Here is a 15214-nt window from a genome sequence, read left to right as displayed (position 1 = left end):
AATATTATCAGTTTATTATACATTGTGCTATGTGCTCTTCCCTGCACGCACTTAGAAAGCTCATAATAGTATTTTTACAAGGTTACTTGAGGAATAGATGAGCATTTTGTTACCAGGCAGAAGCCAGGAAGAATGTAAAACTGTACAGCGCTTCAAAACCTTCACTTTATATTGTGCTATCTGCAGTACAGAATCTGGATTAGACTTGCTTCTTTGTAGCAAAGTCAATGGATAGAAATAACTTATATCCATAAATGGAATCCAAAGTTTTCATGTGAATTTGTCCAGTAAATGGAAGAGAGTAAATGAATAAACAAAACGACAGATGTGCTGTGTTACAAATTCTATTTGGTGTTTATGTTCCATTGAGGTCAAGTCACTTTCTATTAAAATTGAGTTTAGCCAGGAATTCATTTAGATATCAAGAAACAGAATGCAAAAAAATCTGCTGTAAAGAAAACATGTGAATTATAATCTGGGAATATTTGTAGTTTAAAGAAAATGTTACTTCACCTAACCTTAAAGTCATCTTTCAGTTTTAGGACAAGTAGAAATTAGTGGGACCCAATGTATGTGTTTTGTCCTGTTATTGACTGTGAAGTTAAGAATATTTTCACCTGGCATCAGTTTACTGTTTTCATTGGTACACACTTCTTTGTTAGATTCAGAGTGTTATTTGACTAAAACAGGTTGCCATTTATATTTTCAAAATGAGTATGGGAATAAGGTAGGCAATCCTGTAGCCAATTACTTTTAAATTAGTCACAACCAAATTAAATGGATTTTGTTCAATCATTCTCATTGTCATCACTGTCAGATATTCAATTGTCTGAGCCTAGGCCATGCTATGGATTAGAATGTTCCATGTTCCCTTCTCTCATACCACCTCCTCTATCATGATCATCCCGTTCTCATCCTTTATAATGTCCAATCAGTGTGTGTTAAGGTGGCCCATTCTTTTCTTTCTGCTGATCATGTCTAGCATGACTGACTTTTGAGAGTCATTTCTCATGACATGACCAAAGTATAACAGTCCCTGTTTGGTGAACTTGGTTTCAAATGATATTTTTGATGAGGTTCAATCTAAGACTTCTTTAGTTGTTATTTTTGCAATTCACGGGGTGCATAATAGTCACCTTCAACATCACAGTTCAAAGGCATCCACCCTTCTTGTATCTGCTTTTTTCAGAGTCTATGTTTTTCAGCCATAAATAGCAAATGGAAAAATTATTGTGTTAATTAATCTGTAGTTGGCTGTGAGGTTGGCATCTTTACTATTGCAGATATTATTCATGTCACACATTGCAGTTCTTCCAAATACTATGCACCTTCTGATCTCAGGGCTGTACTCATCACTTTGATCAATTTTAAAGCCCAGGAAGATGAATTTTGATAGTCTCATTGTCAATTTCCTCTCTGACTAGTGAGTTCTCTGCAGACTTTGTTCTCTTGATGTTACGATGCAGTCCATTTTTTTTACTTTATTTATTTGTTTATTTATTTATTTGGTTTGTCAACTGCTTACAAGATAATAGGTATAAGTAAAACATAGTTATGAATACATGAATACATATAAGAAAAAGAAAAAAAGAAAAGAAACAATAGGACAGGAATGGTAGGCACGTTGGTGCACTTATGCATGCCCCCTACAGACCTCTTATGAAAGGGGTGAGGTCAATAGTAGGCAATCTAAGGTTAAAGTTTTTGGGGCTTGGGGAAGAAACCACAGAGTCAGGTAGAGTATTCCAGACATTGACCACTCTGTTGCTTTCATCTTTGACTCTCAGGATTAGCCATTCCAGATCTTCTTTGCTTTCTGTGAGCACAGTTTGCCTTCAGAAGTTGTGGGTGCTCCACAACTGGAGGCTTTTAAGAAGAGACTGGATAGCCACTTGTCTAGAATGGTATAAGATCTCCTGCTTGATGTGCATTTCTCATAACTATTTCTGTGTACATATTGAATAGTATAGTTGACAGGTTGCAACCTTGGTACCTTTCTTTCCAATTCTGAACCATATTGTGCTTCTATATACCTTTCTTACAGTGGCTGTCAGGCTCATGATGGAGACATTCTGGGAGCCTGACAATCAGGTGTGCTTATTCTTTGAGTCTGTTCCTCACTTGCCAGCTGGGCAACATGATTGTGATCAGCTGTTGGGCACAGAGGGAGGATCAACAATGTGCACAGAGGCTTGGTAGCCATTGACATGTCTGCCATTCTGCATTGTTAGACCAATGGAGCTTCTGACTAGGCTTTCAGGGTGGTGGGGGTTGTGCAGAGAGGCTTGGTAGCCATGGACATGTCTGCTATTCTGCATTGTTAGAGCAATGGATGGTGGGGGTTGTAGGTGATGGGTTTGTTTACATGAGGTTTGTTACATGAGTTGCAGGGTGGAGGTGAGGATAATAAAGAACGGGTGCAGGTTAGCTGGGTGGGGTTGACAGACAACTATAATAAGCACTGAGAGGCAGTTGCTCTCAGTGCTAGCTTTACTTGGAATTGATCCAGTGTTGCCTTTTTGGACTGTTGTGCAAATAACCCCTGGTTATTATGAATTGCCATCGTGAGTACTGTGGTTTTTCAGTACAAATCCTCAGCTACCCAGTGGGGCTGACATAAAAGCTAGCACTCATGTTTTATTTGAAGTTTGCTCTTTGAAGTTTTTTTGCTCTGAAGTTTTGGAAGGAGTGGAGGTCATGGCAGAAGGTAAAGACCCTGGATGGAATGTGGAAGGGAAGGAAACTGAAGTGGCAGACGAGGTGATGGAAGATGAAAAGCAACAGTATGAAAAGGAGGAAGCAGAGGAGACCATGGAGGCCAAGACTTTGATTAAACCATGGCAAAAGGAAGGGATGGAATTTGGCAAGTCACATAGGGAGGAGGATGGAGGAGTAACACCTGTTATCTCTCAGCCTGTAGTGAAGCGGGAAAGGAAAGAGGTTAGGCTAAGTGAGCCATAAGGAAAAAAAGACTTGGATAAAGAGGAAATAAAGTGGGTGGGTGTAGATTGAATTTTGTGGGAAGTCTGGAAGGGATTTCAGTTCTGAAATTTCACAGATGTTGCCAGTTCCTGTTTTTAATAAAGCACTTTGAGATTATGTCTGTCTCAGAGTTACTGATTGAACTGGATACATTCTGGAAACCTGACATTATTTCAGAATCCCTCTTTATTAACAGGGCTGCTGATAACCCCAAGTACTTTTTTCCAGCGATGGAGAAAGCTCAAGAATCAGCAAACACTGAAAGTGAGCAGGATGGGGCTTGTGTGGGGGATGGAGCATTAGCTGAATCATTCAGCCCCCTTTTGGAGGAGATGATGGATGCCTTTAGATTTGCAGAAGAGAGAGAGGATTTGGGAGCCAGGCCAAGACATCCCAACTCATGGTGGGAGTTGCCAGATGACTTTAAACAGACAGCCGGAAGAAAAATCCTTCCCTAGTATTCTGTATACAGCAAAGGAGGCAGACTGGAGGGAGGAGGCCCAAATTGAGTGGGAACTCTCTCAAGATGACAACCCCAAGATTTATTCTGGAAGCCCATTGATGGCAGAATTACCACAACAATTCTAGCAATTAAAAGTGGGAAGTTTGGTCTCAAAGCCACAACCTGTCTGGCCATCACCTAAACAAGGGCACTGGGCTCAATACTTCAAGCGATTCAATTTCAACATGAAATATATCTTCATAGGGAAAAACATATTGGTGGACGCCCTGTCCAGAAAACCCCAGTTTGACAGTCACTGAGAGGAAATAGTACAAGCCTTATAAATATCAGGGGTGCAATTGGCAGGCCAGGTAACCACTTGAGGCCAAGCCAACCACAACGCCAAATGCCTGGAAGACAAGCTGACCACAGAATTGAAAGCAGCCCTATTGACCAATCCCTGGTTTCTGGACCATTGAACCAAATTAACAATGAATGAGGGACTGGCTTGGAAAGGGACTAAGCTTTATGTACCAGCAACCCTAAGACTACTGGTACTAAAGCATAGCCACGACTTGCAGCTGGGAGGCCACTTCGGGTTCTTAAAAACCTTACATTTACTCAGGAGACAATTCTGGTGGCCAAAAATGAAACCTGACATTGAGGACTATGTAAAAAATTGTTCAATTTGTGCCACGATGAAACACAGAACTGGAAAAACCCCTGGCCTCTTCCAACAAGTCACTGAACCAACACAGCTGTGGGAAGAAATTGCAATGGACTTTATTGTAGAATTACTTGAGAGTGGAGAGAATACAATCATTTGGACTGTCATTGACTTATTCTCTAAACAGGCCCATTTTATAGCCTGCAAAGGACTTCCATCTGTGAAAAAACTTGCAAAGCTGCTCATGAAACATATCTATAGACTACATGGAGTACCTCATAGAATAATATCAGACAGAGGGGTACAATTTACAGCAAAATTTTGGAAGTAATTTCTGAAATCCATTGGTTCCTCTCAAGGGTTATCCTCAGCTTTCCATCCTGTTTGTAACGGAGCAGCAGAGAGGGCTAATGCCATGGTTGAACAATACATTGAATGCTATGTAAATTATCAACAAGAAAACTGGGCTGAATTATTATCGTTTGCAGAGGTTGCTTATAATAATGCAATACATAGCAGCATGGGGCTGACTCTGTTCCAAATCAACACTGGGATGGACTTTGTCCCTATGCCAAAATTACCACATCCGTGTCTCTAACAGAATGGATGAACTCATGAAAAAAAATGTTATGAAGATACAAAAAAAGCTTTGACTGAAGCTGCAAAAGATTACAAAAAGCAAGCGGACAAACATAGATCCCTTCAACCACCGTTTAAAGTGGGACCATTTAAAGTTTAAATTATATTTGTCAACCAAGTATCTTAGATTGAAACTTCATAGTAAAAAGTTGGGACCAGAATACTTGGGTCCATTCCCGATTTCAAAAATAATCAATCTGGTCATGGTCCAATTAAGTCTTCCTCAACTATTAGGGAAAATTCATCCAGTTTTCCATAGTAGTTTATTAAAACCAGTAGCTACATCAATCATAAAGCCAATACCAGTCGCTCCCCCTGAACCGTTAACTAGATAGGGTGAGACACATTATGAAATTAAGAAAATCCTCGATTCTAGACTACACCGAGGACAATTGAAATATTTGGTCTTATGGAAGGGTTACCCTCTATCAGATGCTAGTTGGGTAAAAAGTTGGGATGTACATGCTGATAAATTGGTTACTCAATTCCATGAGGACTTTCCCCACAAACTGAAGTGTCCTTGTGGAGGGGGGAGAGGGGTTAAGGACAACGTATTAACCCCTGGTTGTGTTTTGTTCTTCTTTTCTTATAGGAGAAGGGATTTTAAGGGGGGAGGCCTGTCAGCTCTGGAATTCATTGCTGCCACAGAGTTGAAGAATGTGGGAGGGGGTGATATAATTGAATAGTTCTTAGAGGGAAAAAATAGTTTGAAAGTTCAAGGTTACAGAGTGTGATGCAGCAAACAATTGCAACTGCAGAGTAATTGGTTTATGTGATTAATGAGATGTAGAAAAGTGAGTGGGTCTAGGTTGAATTTTGTAGGAAGTCTGGAAAAGATTTCAGTTCTGAAATTTCACGTTTCATGTTGCCAGTTCCTGTTTTTAATAAAGCACTTTGAGATTATGTCTGTCTCGGAGTTGCTGATTGAACCAGGTACATTCTGTAACCCTGACCTGCCCTTACCATTGGAAGATCTCTTGTCATTATCTTTGTTCTTAATGAATCAATGCTTTCACAATTTGGGATGAGAGGCTGAGTAACAGTGTCTTTATGGCTATCAAATTGAGGCAATCACAATAAGGCATCCGCCATTGAATTCCCCCCAGCTGGCACATATTTTAATATAAAATTAAAACATCTAAAATATAACATGCAACGAACTTGTTTCAGAGATAATTTATGTGGGGCTTGGGGGGCCTCCAAATTATTATGATCTGTCCATACCTCAAATGGACATGGACCCCCCTCTCCAATAAATGCCTCCAGGTAAGTAAAGCCCAGCAAACAGCATACACTTCCTTCTCCCAGATGGTCCAATTTCTCTCTGTCTGGCAGAATTTCCGAGAGGTATAAATGCAAGGTTGTAACTTTCCTTTATCATTTTTCTGCAATAACGTGGCACCAACAGCTAGGTCACTTGCATCCACGTGAACAATAAAAGGATCATTAGGATTTGGATGCCTTAATTCCGGTTTTTTTGAAAATAACATTTTTAATCTATCAAATGCTTTCTGGCAATCAGATGACCATGACAGTATTCTATTAGGTTTTGATTTGTCACCACCTAAATGCTTCATCTGAAGGAGATCAATTAAAGGTAATGCAATGTCTGCAAACCATGGAATGAATTGCTGATAAAAATTAGCGAACCCTAAGAAACTTTGTAATTGTTTTCTTGTGGTCAGGGGATTTCCATTCCAATACTGTTTTTACCTTATTTGGATCCATTTCTATACCATTTGTGGAGATACGATATCCTAAATAATCCAACTGCTTAGTATAAAAAGGTCTGAAACACTTTTTCCAATATGTTTCTATATGAGAAAGAAACAGAGGAAAAAGTAATGAGAAAGAATGTATTTTCTTGTGTCAGTAGCTTGTAAACATGGAAACAATTTCAGAACAAAATTTATTCAAAGCACAAACAGAATAAGACAACTTAGGAACTCAAATTATAAAATTCAGGTTTAGACTTTCTGATGTTCATGTATCCATTTTAAACTGCTGGTTCTTGAGATCTTTTCTCTAGACGTCCAAGTAAGCTACTACAATCAGTTGTAGGGAAAGTTTTGTTTTTCTTAAAATTACTAGGCACTAGCCTTTAAATGTTTTAACCCATGAGTTCTCCAAAGATCTCAATTATGTTACTTTTAGTTCAAATTCGTAACGCTAATGCTCAATTTATAAATTGGATGGTGTTGTTTTTCATAATTAACACACACTAGACAGTGGGATTTTTGTAGTAGCAATGGTAGTAATAGCAGTAGTACTAGTAGAATAAATACAGAAGATTTTATATACTGTTCATTGCAGATCAAGATCAAACTAAGAAACTTCATTTATTTTATAAAGCTTAAAACTTGTAAACCTTTGGTATCATCCTGACTAAGATTCTTCAGGTTCCCCTCAAAATTTAGGGGCACATATAATCCTAGTGGCTCAATTTTGAAAAGTGGCTCAATTTTGAATTCAAGTAATTCTCAGAAAGGCCAACACAGCATGAATTATAGTCATATAATTTATTAAGTTCGCTATGTGACATTCTAAGACAAATTTCATTTTTAGTAATGTAATTAAAATGTAGAAGGGGATTGACATTAATTAAGAAGATTTGGGGAACTCTGAAAGTGACATATATGCTGTTACCGAAAAAGCTTAAGAAATATTAAAGAACCATAAGGAAACAACCAACATCTATAGAAGAAAGAAAAAAGTCCAGCCTGCCAAACAAGGTACTTTCAAATAGTCAGAAATTATAGACTTGGTTTCTGTAACAGTAAAGCCACAAATGAGATGCAACTCTAAAAAAATGCTAAGATAGATAGATAGATAGATAGATAGATAGATAGATAGATAGATAGATAGATAGAGACAGATAATTTAAAGAACCAGAATAATAACTTACTCAGTGAAGACTGAAGCATTTAACAGATAATAAAGGAACACTATGTTCAATTTCTATTTTTTTCTCAGTCCACTCTAGTAGGAATGTATATACACCTGCTCAAAAAAATAAAGGGAACACAAAAATAAGACATCCTAGATCTGAATGAATGAAATATTCTTATTAAATACTTTGTTCATTACATAGTTGAATGTGCTGACAACAAAATCACACAAAATTTTTTAATGGAAATCAAATTTAGCAACCCATGGAGGTCTGGATTTGGAGGTACACTCAAAATTAAAGTGGAAAAAAACTCTACAGGCTTGATGTAATGTCCTTAAAACAAGTCAAAATGAGGCTCAGTAGTGTGTGTGTGGCCTCCACATGCCTGTATGACCTCCCTATAATGCCTGGGCATGCTCCTGATGAGGTGGCAGATGGTCTCCTGAAGGATCTCCCCCCACACCTGGACTAAAGCATCCCCCAACTCCTGGACAATCTGTGGTACAATGTGGAATTGGTGGATGGAGCGAGACATGATGTCCCAGATGTGCTCAACTGGATTCAGGTCTGGGGAACTGGCAGGCCAATCCATAGCATCAATGCCTTCATCTTGCAGGAGCTGCTGACACACTCCAGCCACATAAGGTCTAGCATTGTCATGCATTAGGAGGAACCCAGGGCCAACCACACCAGCATGTAGTCTCACAATGGGTCTGAGGATCTCATCTCGGTACCTAATGGCAGTCAGGCTACCTCTGGTGAGCACATGGAGGGCTGTGTGGGCCCCTAAAGAAATGCCACCCCACCCACTGCAAAACTGGTCATGCTGGAGGATGTTGCAGGCAGCAGAATGTTCTCCATGGCGTCTCCAGACCCTGTCACGTCTGTCACATGTGCTCAGTGTGAATCTGCTTTCATCTGTGAAGAGCACAGGGCGCCAATGGCGAATTTGCCAATCTTGGTGTTTTCTGGCAAATGCCAAACGTCCTGCACGGTGTTGGGCTGTAAGCACAACCCCCACCTGTGGACGTCAGGCCCTCATACCACCCTCATGGAGTCTGTTTCTGACCGTTTGAGTAGCCACATGCACATTTGTGGCCTGCTGGAGGTCATTTTGCAGGGCTCTGGCAGTGCTCCTCCTGTCCTTCCTTGCACAAAGGAGGAGGTAGCGGTCCTGATGCTGGGTTGTTGCTCTCCTACAGCCTCCTCCACATCTTCTGATGTACTGGCCTGTCTCCTGGTAGTGCCTCCATGATCTGGACACTATGCTGACAGACACAGCAAACCTTGCCACAGCTCACATTGATGTGCCATCCTGGATGAGCTGCACTACCTGAGCCACTTGTGTGGGTTGTACACTCCATCTCATGCTACCACTAGAGTAAAAGCACCTCCAGCATTCAAAAGTGACCAAACCATCAGCCAGAAAGCATAGGAACTGAGAAGTGGTCTGTGGTCACCACCTGCAGAACCACTCCTTTATTGGGAATGTCTTGCTAACTGCTTATGCTTTCCACCTGTTGTCTATTCCATTTTCACAACAGCATATGAAATTGATTGTCAATCAGTGTTGCTACCTAAGTGGACAGTTTGATTTCACAAAAGTGTGATTGACTTGGAGTTACATTGTGTTGTTTTGGTTTGCTTTGAATCAATTAGGAGGCCCAGATGCTATTATGTTAGGACAAAAATTACACCAGCCAGTAAACTATCTGAAAGCCAGCTTATTGTGGTGACTAAACAACCAACCTAGAAATCAGGAGACTATGAGTTCTAATTGTGACTTATGTATAAAACCAAAACCCTTATGCACAAAACTGAGTGACCATGGGCCTATCACACACTCCCAGTCCCAGGAAAGAGGCAATGGAAAACCATTTCTGAAAAATGTTTGCAAGAAAAGTAAATAGACTTAAATCACACAATCTTCTTTAGGGAGAATGTAACAATGTTACATCATCTCTATTGAGGAGGCCTTTTTTTCCTGATCTTTATTTAAAGGTTTCTATGTTTATTCTAAATTGTCCTTAGCTCACAGCATTGTGGAAAGCTCATCCTATCCCCCGCTTTTACTGCCTTTACTGGCTTGTTAATTCTGAATTTGTCCATTTAATTCCATTAGTTACACAGTGTACTTTTAGCTAAGGACTTGTGATGTTGTCTAGACAGAAATATGTAGAGGCAGAGGTGGTCTTCTACAGTTTAATGCTGCAAAATAGAGTTGTTTAAGGGGAAAAAAATCTAGCACTTTAAAGTGGGCACAACATTTGACTGAGTGTCAGGACAATTTAACAAAACACCATCACGCTAACATTGTAGTAACAATTACTACCCACCTGCCTTCAATCGAGGACCTGTATACTACACAAGTCATAAAGAGGGCTGTGAAAATATTTATAGACCCCTCACATCCCAGACATAAAACTGTTTCAACTCCTTCCTTCAAAACGATGCTATAGAGCACTGCACACCAGAACAACTAGACACAAGAACATTTTTCCTGAATGCCATCACTCTGCTAAACAAATAATTCCCTCAACACTGTTCAACTATTTACAAAGTGTGCACAACTATTACTGTTAATCTTCTCATCAGTCCTTATCACCCATCCCCTCCCACTTGTGATTGTCAGACTGTAACTTTGTCGCTTGTATCCTTACAATTTATTTTGACTGTTTCCTAGTATGATTTGATTGTGATTGTACCCTATGACTATCATTAAGTGTTGTACATTATGATTCTTGTTTTTTGATCCCATTGCACTTCTTGAAATCTCTGCAAAGGCAGTTCTGGTTTGAAACCAATGCAGTGACCCTCCTAAAATAGGTCTCAAGCACCCATGCATAAAGAGTAAAATGTGTTATCATTTTTAATACTCTTTGTTTTACAAAATGCTGTCCCTGTTTTATAAGTTTCATTTCTTCAGGTGCATTTTTTATGCATCAACACATCTTTCTCCCACAAAACCATTTCTTTTTGCTTTCTAAATAATTGAAAAAGATCTTTGCATTTAAAAAGGTACATTGCCTAAAGCAGATCTGGTCTTTTTGAAAATGAGATGTATTTGGTATATTCAAAAACTCTGAAGTCCAACCAATAGTTTTAAAATCCAGAACTGTGTGGAAATAAGTTAAGGAAATGAAAGACAAAATGTACTGAAAGTTTCTTTAAATTTCTTTCAGATAACTATTTCCCAAATTTAGAAGGTTCTGGTTTATGTGTATGCTGTTCCATAAATTGAAAAATGTAAAACGCCAACTAAAAATACAAGTAGAAATATAGCAATATATTGCTTGGGAACTTTATTACAACATACAGACTGAATAGACATTCTATTCTATACATGAAGCATTTTTATTAGTGCTGTGCCAAAAAGAAGAAAAGGAAGGAAGGAAGGAAGGAAGGAAGGAAGGAAGGAAGGAAGGAAGGAAGGAAGGAAGGAAGGAAGGAAGGAAGAAAGAAAGAAAGAAAGAAAGAAAGAAAGAAAGAAAGAAAGAAAGAAAGAAAGAAAGAAAGAAAGAAAGAAAGAAAGGTGGATGGATGGAAGGAAGTACATGTACATGTAGTGACCAAGCTGAAGTGTCAGGTCCCCTATAATGCCCTAAAATGTCTCTAGCTTCCTACACCTCAGTTAAATCTAGAGATAACTTTTTCAGAACAGAAAGTGTGGATAGTTATGAATACTAGCTTAAGAAATTCTATATCACTCTAAAAAAAAGGTGCAAACAAGAGATATCTTCAATGGGGGAAAAGGTTTTGTCCATGGACAAACCGTGTCCCTCCCCACATGTTTTCACTACTTCTTATGTTTATTTGTGAAAGTAGAAGACAGGTTATTGACACAATATTAACAATTACCAAACCATGACATTTCCATGTCAGAATCTGAGATGTTAAAGAGGCTGGGGAGAGGAGGGGGAAGAGAATGTTATTTGCTGCAAAATTTTGTGATAGTGTGAACTAACAATCTTCTTCTGTGATTTTTCATCCATTAAAAAAAATCCATAACATGCAGTTAACCTACTAAAATTAGTACAGGTGTACAAGTGATTTCAAGGTCAGCTAAGCAACATTACAAAGTAATGATTCTCAACTAATTCTCAATGAGAAATGAAGTATAAATTAGTAGAAAAAGGCTCCAGGTATTTGCCTATTTGATCAGGAGCTATTAAACTTTCAGAACTTGCCAAGTTTATCATGCATGGCTTTCCTGGTTTTCATTTGAGCAATTAGAAACACTTTTAAAAACTTTGCCTGAGTGCATCAAAAACAGTGAATGCCTGGAGTTGTATAAAGAGTATTACCACTTCTTTTCTATGAGATACAAGTTGGCTGTAACTAATTTAAGTATAGTTAACGTTCTATTGTTAACTGTTAAAAGTTTTAGCTTTCCTCTTTAGTATATCTACTTGCCAGTCTTGGAAGAGCTGTCCTTAACTTTATGTAAAACTGCCTCCTCATGTCAAGTCAGTAATTTCATTCCTTCATTTTATTCTTCAAAACTGCCTGATTCCTACCAAGTGCGGTAAGCTCACAACCTAAAAAAATAATAAATATACCAAAAATGCATAGTTTAATAAGTAGAAGCATCTGGAAATCATGTTGACCATGCAATTCATAAAGCTAAGGTTTTGCCCATGGACAAACCGTGTCCCTCCCCACATGTTTTCACTACTTCTTATGTTTATTTGTTCTCTCACCCCCCAATATCCTTTGATCTTTGATCAATGCAGTGAAAAAATCCTACAAATAAGAATAGCTGGAGAAACCTCAAATATTGAATTAACTCTTGGAATTCCATTATGAAATTCCTTGAATGAAAATTCCTTGAATGAAAATTATAATTATAATTTATAATTAAAATTTTAATACTAACTGATTGTTCCAAGCTCTGACTCAGGCTTTGGATAGGACCCACTCTGGGAAATTTGGAAAAATTGCCCCCATTAATTTATTTTTATAAATGAAAAAGTTATGTTTGCATTATTTGCAATATTTTCAGAAGTCTTGCCTGGAGAAAATGTATGATTAGTTGAAATTTCAAACTACACTGAGACTGATGATACTACATTGATGTTGATGTTGTACTATAGACGTTCTATGAGGGTAGATGGGCTCCAATATTCCCTTGTGATATCATAGCCCATAAAAGACAGATGTAGATCTATCTAGTTAGTCTGTCCTTGCTTCTTCATATTATTCATGTATGAATGATCAAGGTTCTTTCTGGGAGAACAAGCAAAGTTCAGTAATACTATCTATCTATATATCTATGCCTAGGAAAGACAAATGGACAGTCAGCAGGGAAACTGAATTGTATCAACATTTTAAGTAATAAAACTCAGCAGGATATGCTGTTGTTATAGTAGACTTCCTGATGTGTCTCAGCGTGATTATAATGTGTCTTTCTTTAAAAAGAAGCATAATCCTTTTGGGTGATCCATAGCACTAAATATAATTAAATTTCTATTGTAAACTGACCATCCAACTATGTACATTTACCTTGAGAAGAGGTAGAACAACTTCTTTAGAGATATATAAGTAGCACCTTGCTTTTTTGTGTAATAACTTTGCTCCAACACATACCTGCTAAAATTAGTACAATTCTTATGTATTTTTTCCTATTTTTATCCTCCTTCTATTGCAAATGAAGTTTTTGCTCACTCATCCCTTGAAATACAGCTGAAATTGAAATCCCACTCGTGCCTAAATTCTTGCACAAGATTGTCAAATAATTTTAAAAACAGATGCAAGAAGAGTGATGAAGTATTTATGATTTTTCTTTATACATTGTTGCATTTTTTTAAAGCAGGCTATTTGAAAATGTTCACTGTAAAAAGGAGAACTTCTGCCTTTTATCCATCCTCACCGGATATTCCCTATGTCAAAACCCTCTCTATCAGGGGTGACAAACTCAAGGCCCAAGGGCTGGATCTGGCTCATCGGGTGCTTAGATATAGCCCAGAGGGCTGCACTGGAAATATCAAAGGACTGGCCCACGGTGCCTCTGCCAGTGAAAATGGAGTTTGGTAGAGCTGCAGACGACCATCCTGAGCTCCATTTCCACTAGCAGCGGGTTGATATATATTGTGGTGAACATCTTTTAGAAAGCATGAAAACATATGTAGGCAAATTCATGTTCATAAGTGTACTGGAAAGCAATAAGGTTGTTCAAAGGCATTTTTGACCTTCTTAGGAGGACTGGGTTGCAGCATCTGCAGGAGTCCTGAGCATGCTGACTTAGTAAGACTAGATGGTTCTGATTTGTTCTTTAGTTCTTAGCCAATTTTGAAAAAAAATGTAGCAGAGAATACTCAGGAAGAGAAGGTGACATTATACAAGAATTCTGATTGGCTTGAGAAGGCTAACTGATATGTATCTAAAAATAATAAGAATGGCTTTCAAGGGTATAGAAAAAAAAATATCTTAATTGCTTTTCTTATCAGAGCACTGCTTGAATGAGTTTAGTATATTTCCCATCTTTTAAAATCACCTTTGCCTGATGGACTGTTTGGGAAGACCTCTGAGATTATCAAAAAGTTATACTCCTTCAAGATTTTGATCTGATATTCACTTTTGATCTGATGTTCATGCTCAATGAAATCCCTATACATCAGCAGTGGAGAAAGCAATTGAACATGCTTGTATTACTTTACATCTGTTTCTTTCCCAGAGAAGAGAGAAGTTAATGGGTGAATGAAGACTGATGAACTCACAGGGAATCATTACATCAGATCATGGGTGCACCTCAGAATTACAGCAACTTCAAGGACATCCTATACAATTATATAAACCTAAAGAACTTTTAGCCTATGACTGATCAGAGTGAATAGATATATCATAGGGCTAGATAAAATTAAAAATGGGCTGCATGAATCGACCTGAGTTATCAAAAACACAGATGAATTATAAATGAAATAAATGATTAGCACATTGGATGCATATCAAATATATAAATGTATCTGGGCACCTTATCCATCTGCCTAAGCTTCTGCTTATTGCCCCAGTATCTAAAAATAAATTGTCCAAGGATAAGCAGATTAAATTTCAGTAGTAGAATGAACGATATGCAAGTAGATTTTGGTTAAACTGCAAGGAAGGAACAGTATGTGCTTGACCAACAGAACAGAGGTATTATTCTTGTTCAGAAGATGAGAATATATGCTTAGAAGTTTCTTACATGTAGGAAAATGTGGCAGAAAAAGCAAGACATATGCATTTGATATTGAAATACTAAAGTGATACTGATACTTGTATAAATTGTTGAAATAAAAAAATAAACAAGTTTCATTTTTAGTTTTTCTTTGAATGATCTTATTGAATAGGAAAGAGCACAATGCATAATGAAGGGGACTTTACTAGTGGCACTGTCTCCTATGTTATTTGTGTTGTTTGCATATTAAAGCAATTTCAAAATCAGAATTGTTCTTAAAGTTTTATACTATGTATAAAGTCTTAGGATAAAGGTTAGCAATAAAGCAAAAAAGTAAACAAAGCCCTTGGTATAAGTCATTCAATACATGAATTTATTACATATATTTGGTACAAATAATTGCCTCATGGAAGATAATTGAATTAGTTTATTTGGGATTGT

The 15214-nt window shown here is 37.9% G+C and overlaps 1 protein-coding gene across 1 annotated transcript in view; it reads left to right on the top strand.

The window, feature by feature from the left end:
• BCHE (butyrylcholinesterase) overlaps nt 1–14916 on the top strand; it is a 156500-nt gene extending 141584 nt beyond the window's left edge. Inside the window, exon 5 of the mRNA XM_087933393.1 lies at nt 14294–14916. Coding sequence (XP_087789519.1) covers nt 14294–14316 — 23 coding nt within the window. The 3' untranslated portion in view covers nt 14317–14916. The remainder of the gene's footprint in view (nt 1–14293) is intronic.
• The last annotated feature ends 298 nt before the right edge of the window (nt 14917–15214 follow it).

The sequence above is a fragment of the Pseudonaja textilis genome, chromosome 4 (assembly GCF_049901715.1).
Source record: "Pseudonaja textilis isolate UNSWEBS1 chromosome 4, rPseTex1.2, whole genome shotgun sequence".
In the NCBI taxonomy this organism is placed as follows: domain Eukaryota; kingdom Metazoa; phylum Chordata; class Lepidosauria; order Squamata; family Elapidae; genus Pseudonaja; species Pseudonaja textilis.
The sequence above is the reverse complement of the archived record's forward strand: the minus strand, read 5'-3'. Positions and strand labels throughout refer to the sequence as shown.